Source organism: Moschus berezovskii, chromosome 14, assembly GCF_049115385.1.
Source record: "Moschus berezovskii isolate FMDL1 chromosome 14, NW_MosBer_1.0, whole genome shotgun sequence".
NCBI lineage: Eukaryota > Metazoa > Chordata > Mammalia > Artiodactyla > Moschidae > Moschus > Moschus berezovskii.
In genome coordinates, this window is record NC_142473.1 from 25,824,229 (window position 1) to 25,842,565 (window position 18,337).

The 18,337-nt window shown below is 38.0% G+C and overlaps 1 protein-coding gene across 3 annotated transcripts in view; it reads left to right on the forward strand.

Annotated features, from left to right (window-relative positions):
- Positions 1-349: 349 nt before the first annotated feature.
- SIK2 (salt inducible kinase 2) overlaps positions 350-18,337 on the forward strand; it is a 128,206-nt gene continuing 110,218 nt past the window's right edge. For all 3 annotated transcript variants that reach the window (XR_016038963.1, XM_055423004.2, XM_055423005.2), the window contains exons 1-3: positions 350-626; positions 12,614-12,730; positions 15,535-15,598. Coding sequence is in view for 2 of the 3 variants with exons in the window: in XM_055423004.2 (XP_055278979.2) it covers positions 492-626; positions 12,614-12,730; positions 15,535-15,598 (316 nt within the window). In the remaining variant the exon portion in view is untranslated. The remainder of the gene's footprint in view (positions 627-12,613; positions 12,731-15,534; positions 15,599-18,337) is intronic.

Below are 18,337 nucleotides of genomic sequence, written 5' to 3' on the forward strand. Positions count from 1 at the left end.
GAGACGCCGGGGACGGGAGGAGACCCAGGCCCGGCCCCAGTCGCTGCAGCCCTCCGCGCCGCCCACCAGGGCTCGCTCTTACCCTTCGGCTGGGTGGCCGAGGAGCGGGGCGGGCCAGGCGGCGACCCCGCCCCTCTCCTCAGCTAGGCGGCCGCGAGCTCGGAGGGCGCCGGAGCCCGGAAGGAACGCGCCGTCCAGGCCCCGCCCACCTGCCCTCCCTCGCGGCCGCTCGCCGCCGACGTCGGCGGGGCTCCAGTCGCCATGGTGACCAATCGAGGCCCGGTCCCGCCCCCGCCCCTCTGTCCCGGCCCCCTGACGTCGGCGCACGTCAGCGGCGGCGCGCGCCTGTCTGGGCCCTGCGGAGCGGGAGGGACGGGGCGCAGGAGAGAGCGGAGCCGCAGTCGCCCGAGCGGAGCCGCGCAACCCGCCAGCCCGCCCGCCCGCCGGCCAGTCCGCGCTCCAGTCCGCCGTGCCTCGCAGCGGGGCCCAGCATGGTCATGGCGGATGGCCCGAGGCACTTGCAGCGCGGGCCGGTCCGGGTGGGGTTCTACGAAATCGAGGGCACGCTGGGCAAGGGCAACTTCGCCGTGGTGAAGCTGGGGCGACACCGGATCACCAGGACGGAGGTGCGGCCCGGGGCTCGGCGGGAGCGTCCGAGGCGAGGGTTCGGGAGACGAGCTGTTGGCCGAGAGGGGCGGCTGCCGCGGGGGGCCTGGGCAGCTCCGAGAGGCCGGGTCACCGGCTCCGGCGAGAGGGCCTGGGAGTGTAAGGACCCGGGGAGCTCCAGGGGTCGGCGAGCGCCACGGGGACCGGGGCTGCGTCGCCCGGACCCGGGTGTCGTCCGATCTGGAGAGCCGGGCCGCCGGGCGCTTTGCCTTCTCTGGCCCACCCCCGGGGCCCCCCTGGAATTTGGCCCAGAGCCTCGCACCCGGGGCCGTGACCTGGTCTGTGGGCCTCCGCTCCGGAGCCCAAGTTCCGCGTCTTCCCGGCTTTCAGCTGGGGGTGGGGTGGGAGGGGAAGTCTCCGAGCTCCTGGGCTGCGCGAGGAGAGGCGTCGCCAGCCCGGCCGAGGGGACCGCCTGCGCCCCGACGCCCCGGACGGGGCTCCGCGCGGCTCGGGGGGAACCGCGGCGCCCCCTCCCCGGCCGCTCGAGGAAGCGGGGGCCCGGGGGCCGGGAATGCCCGGAGCGCCACGGTCCCGTCTTCTCTCCGCTCCCGGTGCCAGACAGTATCTCTGACCTGGTGTCAGGCTCGCAGGATCTCGTGCCTGAGGCATTTCCACCTTAGTGCTCCAGACAATAGAGCCGGTTAAAATGGTCATCTGGGCTTTCGCACAGTTGGTGGGGTTGGTCTTTCTTCTGCTAGGTGATTTCTTTCCCAGGTGTGCGTTCTGGCGGTGAGTACGCGTTCCTTCAGCCGCTCATATTCTACCTGTCTGCTCTGAAAGCCCTCGACTGCTTCCTGACGGGGAAGCCAGCATCTCCCCCCGCCCTCCATCGCACATTCTCACGCACCGCACATATTTTCTCGCAAGTCTCTGTTCTTACCTAACCCGCCCCCCTTCCTTTCACCGCCTCAAGCTGCTCTCCTCAGGGTCTCTATTTTAAGACGTGCAAATTAAATACTTTGGAAAAACGGTAGAAACAAAACCATTCTTTAGAATAAAACCTTGTGTTTTTGGCGTACTCTACACTGCCTCATTGTAGTTGTTCTGGAGTTTCATCCTTTCCTTTTTTTTTTTCTTTTTTCCCTTTCCACTTTTCATCCTACTCAGCGTTTCTCCTTGTTAGTGCGAAGGTACCAGAGTTTGGATATGAAATAACAGGATTCTTTTGCAGAATGGCTGTGTAAGGTGAAGGGCATCGGAAAACTTAAGTGATTTTTGTAGCTGTTGTTCTTAGAAGTTTTGCTTTCTGTGAAGAAGTCCGTTTCCAAAAAGAAAGGGGCATATGTCATTGTGTCATCCTCATTTTTCGTCTTGCCCTGCTGATCCTGACTGAGGCAGCCGAATTCCGACCTTTTTTTTTAGCATCAGGGCCAAGGTCACAAATTTCCCTCTCACAAATTTACCAGAGTTAGCAGTTTAAGTTTTTAATGTAAATAATGTGACTGTAGTGAGATTACTTAATCTGATCCCAGTATTTTTAAAAACGAAGAAATTGATTCCATTCCTCTGAAGAAACATGGCTTAGTGCCATGCTGTTTGCCCTTTAGTTACATGAAAAGAAGACATTTTTAATGTGTGTTTTTGTATAAGTACGCATTTTTAACGACTCTAAAAACTAACAAATTTCACAGGAAGAGCTTCTACAGAACTTTTGAACTGTAATGTTTAGTGGTTGAATTTCAAACCCATCAACTCATATTTTTTTTCTCATCAGCTCTTATCAGTGTTAGTTGAAAGATTTGTCAGCTGTTACCTATTAGTATATAGTATTTATTAGTATATAGTATCTATTTAAGAATTACTTAAGCAGAGCTATAAGTGACCGGCACTTTTTCTTGAGGTTGTCATCTCAAACCGTGTTACTTTTAAACTGATCTCTCTTGTAGAGCTAGGGGGCAGTGTGGAGTAGTATCACGGTTTGGCTATCGGTGAGATCAAGGCATTTGTAATTGAAGGCACAGGTCAGAACTGTGTGCATGGTTTACATTTTTAAAATCATTTCAGGTAAAAGCTAACTTTCTAGTACATAGAACCCATCTACCGTTGCTTTTTCTAAAGAAAGTGTTCTTAACATGTAAAAAGAAAAAGTGTGAAGTTTAAGGTAGGTGAGTATGAGTATGGTAATTTGGTGTAACTGGAGGTATTAGAGGAAACATCAAGGCATTAATGAAGAGAAAAGTTAAGTTTTATAAAGTTGCTCTATGAACTTTTGTGGTAATTTGTCTTAAGAATTATTTAGCACAGATACAGTTGTTTCTTACTGTAGTATGCTATTTGTTAATGAGGATTTTTAAAGCAGTATTTGTTTTTATTCACTGAATGTTTATCTTTGGTAAGCACAACTTCCTCAAATATTATAAGTAATATGGATAGTAGAAACTTGAAAGTGTTATTTAACATCACTTGAGGTTCTCATTGCTGAACATACTAATTACAGCGAGAACAATTAATATGGCATAAAGAACAATATTGGCAAAAATCATGATTATACTTACTGCTTAGAAAAGTGTCTTCAATATAGTATGCACTAGCATCAATGTAAGTTTGTGTGTTTAAAATGTAGAGGTCTTTTTTCTGAAGTTTGAACATCGGGCAATTTTTAGGGTTTAGTTTAAATATTTAAGTAATGAGCATTGGGCCCCTCTTTTTTTTAAAGTGACTTTTCTCCATCTCTTGTTTCATATCTCCAAAATGATGTATTTTTACAGAGCTTGGGAGATCCAAGACTGTTTGCTTTTTAGGTGGAAAAAAAAAAATCAGTTGACAAGAGAGATCGTCATTTAGGTCTGATCTGTCAAACAGCTTAACATTGTTTAAGAAATACAATTGCATCATCATCTGAAGCACTGTTCTCATGTTAGATCTCTGTGTAAATTTTACACACAAAAGGGAAGGCAGGTGGTAGTAGAACCCAGATTCTTAGTATAATACTGCATAAAAGCTTTGTAGTATTGGTTTTTGATTTATGAATTAGAGTAGCTAATTTTATAAAATTAGCATAATAGAAAAGAATAGTAGCATTTAGACTATTAAACTATTTTAGGCAGTCATGGTTGCTAGTTTGCTATGCTTTGAGTGTCCTTGAGAAGTGTATTTTATTAATACTGCACTAGTAAAGAACATTTTCCTTCTAACTAAGCATATGACTAGTTCTTTTTTGTTTTTTATTGTCCATCAAGTAAGATTTCAGAAAAGTCATTTTTGCCCTTAAATATTTTTGTCTCTTACTGTTAAATAAATATAGTCTTACTGTAGAAAATATAAAGAATATAGTGCACAAAAAAGTATATGTGTAATTCCTCCCTCAATAGAAATAAATCATTAACATTATGGCATATTTCCCTCTAGTCATTTTTAATGCAATTTTTCCACAGATGACATCACATGGTAGATACACTTATATAAACTGTATCCTTATTTTGCTTCTTATATATAACTTTATTAAACTTCTTAACATTTTACTTATTTATTTTTGGCTGTGCTAGATCTTCATTGCTGCACAGGCTTTCTCGATTTGCAGCGAGCAGGGGCTCCTGTCTAGTTGCAGTGCGTGGGCTTCTCGTTGCAGTGGCTTCCCCTACTGCGGAGCACGGGTTCCAGGCTTGGGGGCGTCAGTAGTTGCCACCCGTGTAGTCAGTAGGTGCAGTTCCCAGGCTCTGTGTAGCACAGGCTCCATAGTTGTTGCACCCTGGCTTAGTTGCTCCACAGCATGAGGGATCTTCCGGGATCAGGGGTTGAACCCGTGTCTCCTTCATTGGCAGATGGATTTTTTATCACTGAGCCACCAGGGAAGCCTCTTAAACATTTTTAATAGCTGCATAGTGTTCTTCCTTATAGATGAATCCTGTTTTACTTAACAGTTTTCTTATTTACCATTATACAGGTTCGAGTTTTCATTTACCAGAAATAATTTGCAGTGTATTTTTATGTATATAACTCTATATCTGCATTCTCAGTTATTTTAGGAAGGAGTGATTGGAGGTAAATTCCTAGAAGGGAAATTACCGAGTGAGAAGGTATTATTTTTACATTAAAAAATAATGTATTTCTGTTATCAAACCTATCATGTTTATTATTGAACATTTTAAGAAGTGTAGTTAAATAAAACGAATTAACCATAATATTACCGCCCAAAGATAACCATAATTAGTTATTTTCAGACCATTTCTGTAATAGGTAATTGTTTTCCTCAATACCATACTTCTTGTTTTGCTTGGCTGCTGCTGCTAAGTCACTTCAGTCGTGTCCGACTCTGTGTGACCCCATAGATGGAAGCCCACCAGGCTCCCCCATCCCTGGGATTCTCCAGGCAAGAACACTGGAGTGGGTTGCCATTTGCCTTTAAATGTGTGGTCCATGGGATCTTAAATATATTTCATACAGGTTCTGAAAATTAGTTTATTGAAATGGCATGCAGGTATTACTTATTTTAAAAATCTGGACTATAAAAGTGATAGCAAGGACATTGGAAAACTGCTTTATTTTCACTGAAAACAATTCTTTATGTGCTTGGGGGCTTTTATATTTAGGCATAATTTGTAAATTAAGTACTACCTTAAAATATAAGTATTTTTAAAGCTTTCCAAATAGTTAAAGTACAAAGTTGCATTTTTAGAGCAAAGGTAGAAACAAGAGAAGAGCATAAACTCCCTGATTGTGGAATTTCTTGAAGAGGATAGCTCAATTTTTTTAATACATTTGAGTTTTATGTTTTACTTTAAAATTTTAAGTCTCCTCTCTGTAATCTTGATGTTATTAATCTTGTTCTGTGAAATATTCCAGATGTTAAGAAGCAACTATACTATGTTCAGCAAGAGGAATTGTTACCGAATAACTAATCACTAATATTTGTAACTAAGTCTGTGTATGATCTTCAATTGTGTGTTGAAATAAAAATTAGATTTTTCGTGGAACATATATCTTTTGCTTGAAATTGTTCTTTAGTTTCTTGGCACCCAGACAAGTAAAATTTGCCAAGTTTGTTCTGCAAAATATTGTTCAAAATTATCTGTTCTTTGGGAGGGAGAGGGAGGACAAATGTGGAAAATAAGTTGTATAAATGTTCATATTCTGTAGAAATGCTTACCAGAGTTTGATGCATTCTGCTTTTTTAATTCCACTGGGAAATTCTGTCTCAGGCAATTAAGAAAACATTTATTTGGAAATAACTGAAACTGGCCTTGATTTCTGGATTCACGTGATGATATTTGATTCATGGCCAATGCTGATGGCAAATGCACTTCCTTGGAACCAAATGGGTTCCAGAAATTCATTAAGATTTCTTTCTTTCTTTAATGTACCTCTTTTACCTTCTACCTCCACATATTTGAAATACGTTATTTAGGTAAAAGTTCTTTATACAGGACATTTGTGGACAATGCTTTCCCACCCTTCAAAGAGAAATAGCCCATATATCCAGTTTGAGATAATTACAAGAATGAAAGACAGTTACATTCAGGAATTTCATCAGAAACTTTTCATTTTAAAAATACTTTAAACAGGTTAAGAGATGAATCTTGGATGAATTAAACTGAAAATTGATGCTAAAATTTGTTTTTTCTTTTTCAAAGTAAACATAGTATTTATGTGTTTTTCCCCAATTACAAAATATACGCATGTTCTTTGTAGACATTGTTGAAAAACTTGAAGAAGACAATAAAAACATTCTTATTTTAATTCCACCATCCAGACCAAGAGACAGCCACTTAATATTTGGTTCCTATCCTCTTAGCTGTTCACACATATTTTATATGTATGTAATAAAATTGATGTCACCTATACACAAAATCTGTGTTTTTTACTTAGTATGTTTGTTAACGTTTCCCCAAGGTTACAGAAAAGTGTCTAAAGCATGGTTAAATAGTATCCTTGGATTTGACTGTCTATATTGTATTTTAATAAATTCCTGTTATTGAACATTTAGATCATTTCTCTCTCTTGCTGTTTGTCTTTCTAAAATAGTACTTCAGAGAACAGTCATGTTATATACATCTTTGTGCATCTATCTGATTATTTCCTCAGAATAATCCCAGAGCAGTGGAATTCCTGGGTCAAGGAGTATGTGTTTTTACAAGTCAAATTTTTAATTGGGAAAAAAGTTAAATTTATTTGTTCTTAAAGGGTAACTGGAGAACTCCATTTGCTACTGACTTTTGCTGTTTTCAGAAACTGTTTCATTGTAGACCACTCAATCACAGTCACTATTCAATCAAATGATAGGCTGGTCTGTTCAGATTCTACCTGTGATTTGATGTGTGAGCTTGAAAAGTGTGTTTATGTTTTAATTTCAAAGGTCTCACTATATGGTAACGATTTTGCTACTTGGTATTTCAGAAGGACAGTGTATAATTAGTGTATTAGTAGTAAGTAACACTGAAGCAGATGTTACCTGAGACAGCAAACATTTATTAATGCCTTCTGATTTTTCATTAGAAGAATAACTTTATTGTATAACTTCATTGTAAAGTCCCCCAAAACCAGTTTTGTATGTGGTTTCTTTAAGTGCAAGAAATTAATATATCTTTTATGAGAAGTGAAATAATTTTTTTAAGTATCAGAAAGTGAACTCTTACCATTAAATTACATTTTGAAAAATGAAAAAAATCCCTTTTATTCATCAGCTGAACACCATTTCATTTCTGATCTTATATTTAATCCTTTGTCTTCTTGCAAATTTATATTTTACATAGTTGTTACTTCTGCATGTTTTTTTAACTTAATCTCGTTGGAAACATTTTTCTTCACAATTAAGATTTAAATCTTATTAAATAAAATAGCCATTTATAGAGAACTTAGAAAACGAGAAAATGAAAATGACGAATATTTCACAGATGGAGGAGTTAGCCTGTATAATAAATATAACTATTTCACTTTTAGCCTGTATAATAAATATAACTATTTCACTTTTCATTTTTTCTAATTAGAAAAGTAATTAATGCTCATTGAAGAAAAATTGCACTGAAAAGTAAATCAGGAAAATAAAATCATGATTTTTCACCCACTGATAACATTTTTATCATATTTATATCTAGTTTTTATTGGTCTTTTTATATGTATACTTTGTGTTGAAACTGCACTGATATTCTCATTTTTTATTTAATATTTTAGTCTCATCATTCTTCATATTGTTAAAAGGAACTATTTTAAAAGCTATGTAATAGTCATAATATACCATAAGTCATGTAATGATTTCCCAATTATTGTTTTCTATTTTTTACATTATAAACAATACTCTTGAATATATTGACACATAAATCTTGATTATCATTTCATATTATTTCCTGCAAATAATTTCTAAATGGGATGGATGATTTTTAAGCTTCTTGGTAAAGACTGCCAGATTACCTTCCAGAAAAATTATAATCAATTTTATATTCCTACTAGCTATATATATATATATATATATAAAACCATCTCATTGAACTTCAGCTCACAAGGGTGCTCAGTTTTTCATCTTTATGAATAAGTGAAGAATATTTTTTGAGATTTAGTTGACATATAACATTATGTTAGGTGTATGTACATTTTCCTATTTATGGGATTGAATATCCGGTGTTGCTGCTTTACATGAGATTTAGTTGATAGTAATTATCCTAGTTTCCAGAGTTATATAGAAAACTTTCCTTTTGTATCCCAACAGAAGCAACACTAATTTTTTTATTGCTGTATAAATTCATTGAAGGTTTTTTAAAAAGATATTGCATGCATAATTAGGAGTTAGTGCTCAGTCATGTCCAGCTCTATGCGACCCCATATTCTGTAGCCCGCCAGGCTCCTCTGTCCATGGGATTCTTCAGGCAAGAATACTGGTTGTTGTTCAGTCGCTCAGTCGTGTCCTCCTCTTTGTGACCCCATGAACTGCAGCACACCAAGCTTCCCTGTCCTTCACTATCTCCCAGAGTTTGCTCAGACTCATGTCCATTGAGTAAACATCTCATCCTCTGTCGCCTCCTTCTCCTGCCCTCAATCTTCCCCAGCATTGGGGTCTTTTCCAAAGAATACTGAAGTGGTTGCCATTTCCTTCTTCGGGAGGTCTTCCTGACCCGAGGATCGAATCTGTGTCTCCTTCATTGCAGGCAGATTCTTTACTGCTGAGCCACTGGGGAATCCCCAATTTAGATGAGCAACAACAAGGAAAAGATACTTTGATTTTTAGAGTTCCTTGCATGACTGTTGTGACCATGCAGATTTTGTCCTTGGTACTATGTTTGGAACTAAGTAGGGAAGGGATGCAGAGAGGAAGTTCCCAGAAATCTAAGTTCATAGCTACCTATAAAATGAACTAGTGGAGCACAACTCCTGTAAATTTGGAATTTCATACAACATTGGGGAAATCCCCAAAAGCAGAGTTTTTTTTTGTTTGTTTGTTTGTTCATAAAATTTGTTTTCCAAAATGTCTTCCCCCTTTTCTCATAGACCTATTAAGTTCTTTGAAGGTGGGAATCAGATCTTGTTCATTTTTGTATCCTAGGCATAATTCCAGGCATACAGCAGGTGCTCAATAAATGTGTGAATAATATGCTCAATGAATAGTGAAAAGATGGAACTTTTTTTTTTTTTTCTAGAAAATAGAAACTGTTGGGATTACAAAGGTACCCATTTCATCCATACAAACTGGTCTTTCGAACGTCCTTGTGAGAGTTTAACTGTAGTGTCCAAATTTTTAGGGAAAAAAAAACAAAACCAAAAACAAACCCATTGATGGGAGTTTTTCCTCCCCTTTTGATTTATCACAGCATTTTTTTTTTCTTTTTGGCGCAACTTTTCCTGTTTTTTCGTTCCTCTCAACCATCAGCGCCCCTTCTGGATGGAAACCGATCCTTGCACGGTGTCAAGCTGGTGGCTTTGCGCTCCCCTGGGGCTGGATGTTTCGAGTGGAAACCATTCCTTCTCTCCTCCGCCTTTGATGGGACTTGCGTGTGTGTTTTCCGTTTTAATTCCATCAGCTCCGAAACAGCGCCAACCTGACCTTAGGGAGTGTCCTTTGAGACCAAGTCATCCGCGACTGCAGGAGTCTCTCTTTTTTTTTTTTTTTTTTTTTGTAACCTTCACCGAGAAGTTTAAAAAAAAAAAAGATGGAACTTGAAGTTAGAAGGCCTGTGACTTTTTTTCCCCATTAATTCACTTGAGCTTTAAGACTTTTGTAGATTATGTAATATCTTTTCAACCTCAGTTTCATCAACTCATGAGTGTACTGCTTATTCCATTTACTTCAAAAAATTGAGAAATAAATGAAATAAAGTTTATCTTGTCTCTTAAGATTCCAAAAGAGTGTCAAAGAGGAGATATCTTTTTGGTAATACCTTTAATTGATATTTAGTATTTAAACTTTTTCTTGAACATTAAATATGATGCTCAAGATGTTATATATAATACATTTCTTAATGACAGTAATCATGCTAAAATTTTTTAAAGCATGATTCCTTTCTATTTATTATTCTTTTTCTACTTAGTAGATATTTATGACCCATTTCATTATAAAAGTGTTTTGTTGGGGAGGGAATACTGATATCTAGATGCACTCCAAAAATTGTAGGGCAAGAAGTTTCCTTCAAAAGACGCATGTCTGTAAACCTCCATCTTACCTTCCTAAGGAATATTGAGGATATTAAAATATACAATTACCCTTTTATCTGACACCTTTACCCAAAGTTACCCAGAATAACTGATAATACTGTATTCTGTCATACTCTTAATTGGGTGAAGGGGGTCACCTTAAAGATTTAGATTTGAGGTGGTCCAGTAATGTTCCTAATTGTAAGTACAGTATTAATCAGTCACTCATCTAGCAGTCTTACTTTCTAGAATATTTTGATCATGGGAATAAATAAAATACCACCAAACATAATGCTGCTGCTAAGTCGCTTCAGTCATGTCTGACTCTGTGCGGCCCCATAGACGGCAGCCCACCAGGCTCCCCCATCCCTGGGATTCTCCAGGCAAGAACACTGGAGTGGGTTGCCATTTCCTTCTCCAATGCATGAAAGTGAAAAGTGAAAGTGAAGTCGCTCAGTTGTGTCTGACTCTTCGTGACCCTATGGACTATAGCCTACCAAGCCCCTCTGTCCATGGGATTTTCCAGGCAAAAGTACTGGAGTGGGGTGCCATTGCCTTCTCCACCAAACATGATGAAACTATCACAAAACCTGCAAACTTTACTGCCTAAAGAAGGAGCTACTGCCTTTCTTCTTAGACAATAAATTTAATTTTACTCATTATATTTAGTAATTGGACTTCCCTTGGGAAGCTTGAGTTCTGTGAGTTATAGTTAATCCAAATTAGGCAACAAGCTACAGACAGCAAAAATAGAAATAGAGAAAGGTAAGAAATAAAGCTTACAGTAGGACTTTGACAGCACAGGACAGAGAGCTATAAGGGAGGAAGAAAGAACTAATTGTGTCACGGAGAGTCGGACACGACTGAGCGACTGAAGTGAACTGAAGGGAAGTAAGTGAATCGACAGAAGTGTAAGTGAAAGTGGAGTCGCTCAGACATGTCTGACTCTTTGCGACCCCGTGGACTGTAGCCCACCAGGCTCCTCTGTCCATGGGATTTTCCAGGCAAGAATACTGGAGTGGGTTGCCATTTCCTTCTCCAGGGGATCTTCCCGACCCAGGGGTTGAACCTGGGTCACCTGCCTTGTGGGCACTCTCTGAGCCACCAAGGAATCAGCCTGGTGAATTCAAATCAGTGAATTGACAAGTTGAGTCCAATTATCTTGGTTACTTTTTAGGAGTATTGAACTATTTATGTTACGGCAATAAAATGAGTGTTGTGCTGCGTCACTTCAGTTGTGTGCAACTCTGTGTGATTCTCTGGACTGTAGCCCACCGAGCTTCTCTGTCCTTGGGATTCTCCAGGCAAGAATACTGGAGTGGGTTGCCATACCCTCCTCCAGGGAATCTTCCTGACCCAGGGATCGAACCCACAGCTGTTATGTCTCCTGTATTGGCAGGCAGGTTCTTTACCACTAGAGCCACCTGGGAAGCCAGCAATACAAGAATTGATACTAAAAGTTATCCTGAAACAACAACATAAAACCTGAATTATGTTCAGAATACTTTTGGGTAGAATGTGAAGTATATTTCAGAATTTCTTCAGAACTTACTATAATTAATTTTGGGTGATTCCCAATTATCTGAAAGTTTTATTTAAGTCAGAATGACTTATTTCCTAACTAAATGCCTACTGAATTAAAAAAAAAAAGTTATTTTTGGCTCCATGAAAAAAATTGCACAGTTGTCGTTTTATGACTGCCTAGTAATTCACCTTCAGGTGTACCTCCTTCAAATTATTCTGTCTAGCTAGGACAGGAAGAGGCCATGTTTTTTGAAAATCAGATTCCTTTAAGTAAAAATTTCATATAATTACTAACATTTGAAGTTTTGCACTTGATTTTTAAAACAAAATTTAATCCAATTGGCATTTTTCAAGCAGTTGGATTTTAATTATTTATACTTAGTTTTTTTTTTTCCAGAAAAGTAAGTCTGTATGCTTTGGAACCTGTCATTTGCTTTTCTAGACAAATTGTATTTCAGTTATAGAAACTATCTTCTATTTGGTTGATGATTTGTTTATAGGTACTTTGCAATGAGATGACAACTCGTTGAAATTGCTGAGATTTTATTTCTTCAGTTTTTAAATGGAGTAAGGAGTTAACAGTTGTACCAAAAGAGAATTATGTTTTATTAAAGTAAAGCTTTAAAGGGTTATTCATCATACCACATTAAAAACACTCCCAAACAAAAATCTGCCACGGCGCCTTATACATGGCAGATGTTTGAGACATAGTAAGATGCATGAATGAGCATTGAATTTAAGCTAGTTATCATCATTGTCACGGGAACCTACCTACTGGTAGTCTTAGATGTCATTTATTTGAAAAATTTATAACTGGAAAATGTTAACCATTGTATACTAATTGTATTTATTTGTGTCTGGGATGCAGGTGGCGATAAAAATAATAGATAAATCCCAGCTGGATGAAGTGAACCTTGAGAAAATCTACAGAGAAGTAAAAATAATGAAGCTGTTAGACCACCCTCACATCATCAAACTTTATCAGGTATGACTTAACTTTGTACTTCTCCATGCTTCTCACATTCAGTACTCTATTTTACATCATCATTTTTCTCTTTTATGTTAGTTTTTTCAGTCTCTAAAAAGATAATTATATGCTTTTATTAATATTAATACTTCCATTTCTCTATATGTAAAAATTGGGAAATAAAAACTACTACCAGCTTAATTTTAAGTTGTCTCTCAGACTGTAAGTTATTTAATTTCAAAGTTTGTAGTTGTACATTTATGATAATCTGCTTCAACCTGCTGGGTTTTGGTGGTGGGTGGTTTAATGGATACAACGGTTTTGCTTATTTAAAAAATAATGCTGTTTATGTTATATGAACTACAAAGGTTAAAATAGACTATTACTTAGTGACATACATTATAATACCTAAAGTCAAGTCTTTATTTGAGGGAGGGTTCTTTTATCAAGTAAAACAAATCATTCATTTAAAAAAAGTTAACCTTATTAAGGTATAATTTTCATAAAATAAACTGCATGAGTTTCAAGTGTAAGCCATGTTTTTTAAAAGAAAGATTTTTCTCAGATTTCTAAAGAGTAATTTATGTTTAAGAATTGTAATGTAATACAAAACTTTTTATATTTCTATTCATTAATATTTAGAATTTTTATATTAGAAAACTATTTTTAAGCTAAAATGTTATAGTGTGCTTGCTAGTCTGTGACTTTGCTCTCCAAAGTGCAGTGTGTGACCTTAGAGATGTGCTGTGCTCAGCCTATACTTGCTGTGGGAGCTGATTGTCAAATTTTCAGAAGTTTTGTGAGTCACTTAACATGCTAATAGCTCAAAATCAGCGATGGTAGGAGTATTTTTACACTGCAGAAATTGGTTTAAAAGGCAGAGCCTTCTTTTCCCTCGGTGAGCTAGTGCTAGCACGCTTTTGCGTGCATGCATGCTAAGTCACTTCAGTCACGCCCTATGGGCTGCCGTAGCCCACCAGGCTCCTCTGTCCATGGGATTCTCCAGGCGAGAACACTGGAGTGGGTTGCCGTGCCCTCCTCCGGGGATCTTTCTGACCCAGGGATTGAACCCACGTCTCAGGTCTCCTGCATTGACAGGTGTGTTCTTCACCACTAGCACCACCTGGGGAGTCCGGAACACTACTCTGTGCACTCAAATTGGTTAGCACAAGCGTCCCTTGGGGTATAGTAAAAAAAGAAATTGGAACTTCCAATTCTATTTATCTTTTTTATCTTCTTGTGTTCATTTTATAATGTATGTATTTATAAAATGGCACAAGTATACAGTTTGTGTCTCTGCATGTATATATTCATAAATACATCTACATATGTGTGTATGTATACATTTACATGTATACATACATACATATACATATTTGGCTTTATTGAGAGAGATTTCGAGTTTAAACCTTGTGGGACTGTTGGAGAGCATTTCTGTTAGCTGAGAATGAGAGACTATGGTGTATGTGCCACTCAAAACAGTTCCTAAGGTTCTAAAATTGCGGAGGGCCTCTTAGATCAAATTTATATCAGAGTACTTCTCTAAGTTTTTTTTTTTCCCCCTAAAGAGGATGCTTGTAATAAACTAATCACATCCTTAGAAGTCTGATGAACCATAGCCCAAACTGAGGTTAAAACTACTGTGATTCTGCAACTATACTTCAATTGATAAACAAAGGAAACAAACCAAAAGCTGCCATGATTCACATGATAACTCTGTGTTTATTTGAACTTCAGTATGCTGTGATTCACAGGGTCGCAAAGAGTCGGACACGACTGAGCGACTGAACTGAACTGAACTGAATCAGTTACATTGACTTACTGTTTGACTTGTTTAGACCCAAATTGTAGGTAGCCCTTAGTTTTCTAGCCTGTTTTAGGAATAGTCTTAAACCCGAATGTTAGAGCAAAATTGGTGTTTAGCCTTTCAGTAGATAGTAGTTAAATATTACATTTACTAGCATGTGCCAGTATGTATGTTCCTTTCTAGATTTAGGAAAACTAATTTAAATAAAAATGTATTGCAGTGGAACTGTGGAAGAAGATTTTGAACAATGTTTTAAAATAACAGTACTTTGTAAAAATATGAAAGTGTAGTAAGAGGATTACCACACTGTGACAGATTAGCTCGGTTACAGGCCAGATTAACAGCTCTATTTTATTATTCGTTGCTTAATCAGAATCTACTATATAACACAGCTAGAAAAGTCAGTGAGGAGGTTAAAAAGTTGTTCTTCAAAACTCCTATTATCTATATCAGTATTTTTCAAACTTGAATGAGAATGATAGTCATCTGAAGGTGTGGTGAAAGTGTGAATCTGTGTCAGTAGGTCTGGCATGGAGTCTGAGAGTTTACGCTTCTAACAGGCATCTGGGCAGTACTGCTGCTGCTGGTTGTGAACCACATTTGGAAGATGCACAATCTAGAGTTTTCACAAAAGTATTAGGATAAGGATATTGTCAGTCTTATAAACATCACCAGCTTCTGAATCATCCATAACTTGACACTTATTAGCTGTTTTAATTTAGGTGATTCTATAGAGGGCCTCCCTGGTGGCTCAGTAGTAAAGAATCCACCTGCCAATGCAGGAGACGCAGGTTCAATCCGTGGGTCAGGAAGATCCCCTAGATAAGGAAATGGCAACCCATTCCATTATTCTTGCCTGGAAAATCCTATGGACAGAGTAGCCTGGCGAGTTACAGTTCATGGAGTTGCAAAGCATTGGACATGATTTAGTGACTAAACAACAACAATTTCACAAAATGTTGTAGTAAATAGCAATCTTTTCCTGTCAAACTAATATGGAATTACTTATCAATAGGTAATGGAGACCAAAAGCATGTTGTACCTAGTGACAGAATATGCCAAAAATGGAGAAATTTTTGGTAAGCACGTTTCTTTCAATCTTTTGATTTGAAAAATGTCAGTAAGCTTTTTGAATAGAGTATTTTCTATTAATTCTCCTGCTTGCTTAAAAGTTGCTAATGTGAATTAGAAATTTTAAAGTATTATAATAAAAATATAGTAAGCTAAAAATATGGAATATAATTTTTTCTCTTATATTTATGATATTTAAGCCATTACTTAATTCTCTCATCTGCGGTAAAGAGATTGGAAAATCAAGGTTGAGGGAAACTCAGTCATACTGCAAAGGAGATTCTTTTAATCTTCCTTTTTAGTTTCTTTACAGGGTAAAGATAAGTCAACAAATATTTGTTGAGCTTGTACTATGTCTCAGACATTGTACTAGGTGTAGGGGATACAGTGGTGACCTAAATAACAGTCCCTGCTATTGTGGATTTTATGGTTTTGTAAGCTGTTAATTTTAGCTGTAGGTCTCTGGGAAGTCACTAAACCTCTCTGGGACTCACAGTTTCTTTATTTCTTAATAAAAAGTATTTGATTAATTGGTTTATATGATCCATTCTAACTCTTAAAAATTATAACTATTTTATTGGTTCTGGCTTTCATCTATTTTATTGTCATTTTATGGAATAAGAACACCATAAATAGTCTAAATATTTTGTTTTTTAACCTAAGTCCAAAATTGTTTTTGAAGCAGCTTTATTGAGTACTTCACATAACAATAAATTGTGTGTACTTAATGTGAACAATTTAATAAGTTTTCAGACACACGTGTGGAAGAAACCATCGCCACCATCAAGATAACCATCACTTCCCAAAGTTTCTTCGTAACCCTTTGTAATCTCTCTTGCCCTACTTCACCACTAGGCAAGCACTGACATGTTTTCTGTCACTATAGATTATTTCTTCTGCAGTTTAAAGGTACTCATGTAGTCTGCACCTTTTCTTCATCTGGCTGCTTTCTTTCAGCATAATTATTTTAAGATTCCTCCATTTAGTTGCACATATCAGTATATCGTTTCATTTTATTTTAGGTTGTATATAATTTTGTAAATGTACCCCGGGTTGCTTATCCATTTGTGTGTGGATGGACATTTCAGTTGGCTCCAGTTTTTAGCTACTACACATGAATTTCTGTGAGCATGCATGTAAAAGTCTAACTTACAGACTACCTTCAAATAATATTCACCACTTAACATATAGTATATATTACTATGCTCAGTCACTCAGTCCCATCAAACTCTTTGTGACCTCATGGACTGCAGCCTGTCAGGCTCCTGTGTTCATGAGATTTTCCAGGCAAGAATACTGGAGTGGGTTGCCATTTCCTCCTCCAGGGCATCTTCCCGATCGAGGGGTTGAACCCACATCCCTTGCATCTCCTGCATTGGCAGGCGGGTTCTTTACCACTAGTGAGAACCTTAAAATAATATACTTCTTTTTTAATTAGTTAATTAATTTGGCTGTGTCAGGTCTTTGTTGCCGCACATGAGATCTTCATTGTGTCATGTGGGGACGTGGGCTCAGTAGTTGTATGTCGCATGACATGTGGAATCTTAGTTGGACCAGGGATCGAACCCATACCCCCTGCATTGCAAGGCAAATTCTTAATCACTGGATCACCAGAGAAGTCCTTGATAATATACTTCTGTTTAACACCTCCTTGCCTTTATATTCTTGTCATACATTTTATTTATACCTGTTTTATAAAACACAAAATTCAGTGTCATTGTCTTTGTTTAAAAAGTTAATTATGTTTTAAAGAGATTTCATTATTTTTAAAACTCATACATTTACTAGTGGAGTTACCCTTGACACATCCCTATATGTGGATGAATGTTTTCTCATCTTTATTCTTTTATTTGGATACATACTTTTATCTGGCATCATTTTTCTTCTGCCTGAAGGACTTCATTTAGCATTTCTTACAGAGCAGGTCTGTTGATGATTAAATCTTTCCGCTTTTGTGTATATAAAATAATCCTTATTTTGTCTATTTTTAAATGACACTTGTACTGGATATGTAATTCTTGGTTGACTTTTTTCCTTCAGTGCTTTAAAGATGTTGCTCCACTGTCTTCTCTTTTGCATTATTTCTGACAAGAAATCTGCTGTCATCTTTTTCCTTTGTATCTTGTATATAAAGTGCCCTTTTTTCCCTGGCTGCTCCTAAGATTTTCTGTTTATCACTGTTTTTAACAGTTTGATTATGATGTGCCTTTGTATGGTTTTCTTCATGATTCTTAGGTTTGCTGTTTGTTGCTTCTTAAATTTGTGAATGTTAAGTTTTCATGAAATTCAGAAAATTTTCAGTCATTATTCTTCTGGCATTTTCTTCAGAGACTCCAATTACACATATATTAGGCTGTTTGAAGTCCTCCCACTGCTCACTGATTCTAATTTAGAAAATTCCTCTTTCTCTCTGCATTTCATTTTGGATAGCTATTATTATTTCTGCAGCTTGAAGTTATTTAAATTCTTTAGCTATTTGTTTCAACTAAAAGCTTCTTAACTGATGTTTTAATAGAATTGTGTGGGCTTGAAGCCAAAAAAGTCTAGTTTACAGTGCTGGCTACCCCATGTTAATTGTTTTTCAAGAAATCTTTATTGAAAACTGACTGTATACTGCAGACTCTTCTGTGTTGGAAGAATTCCCCAATAAGGAAAACAGACAAAAATTCCTTATCTCAGGAACCGTACGTTTTATTGTGGGGAAAGAGGCAATATGTAAAATAAGTAAATTGTATATAGTATACTAG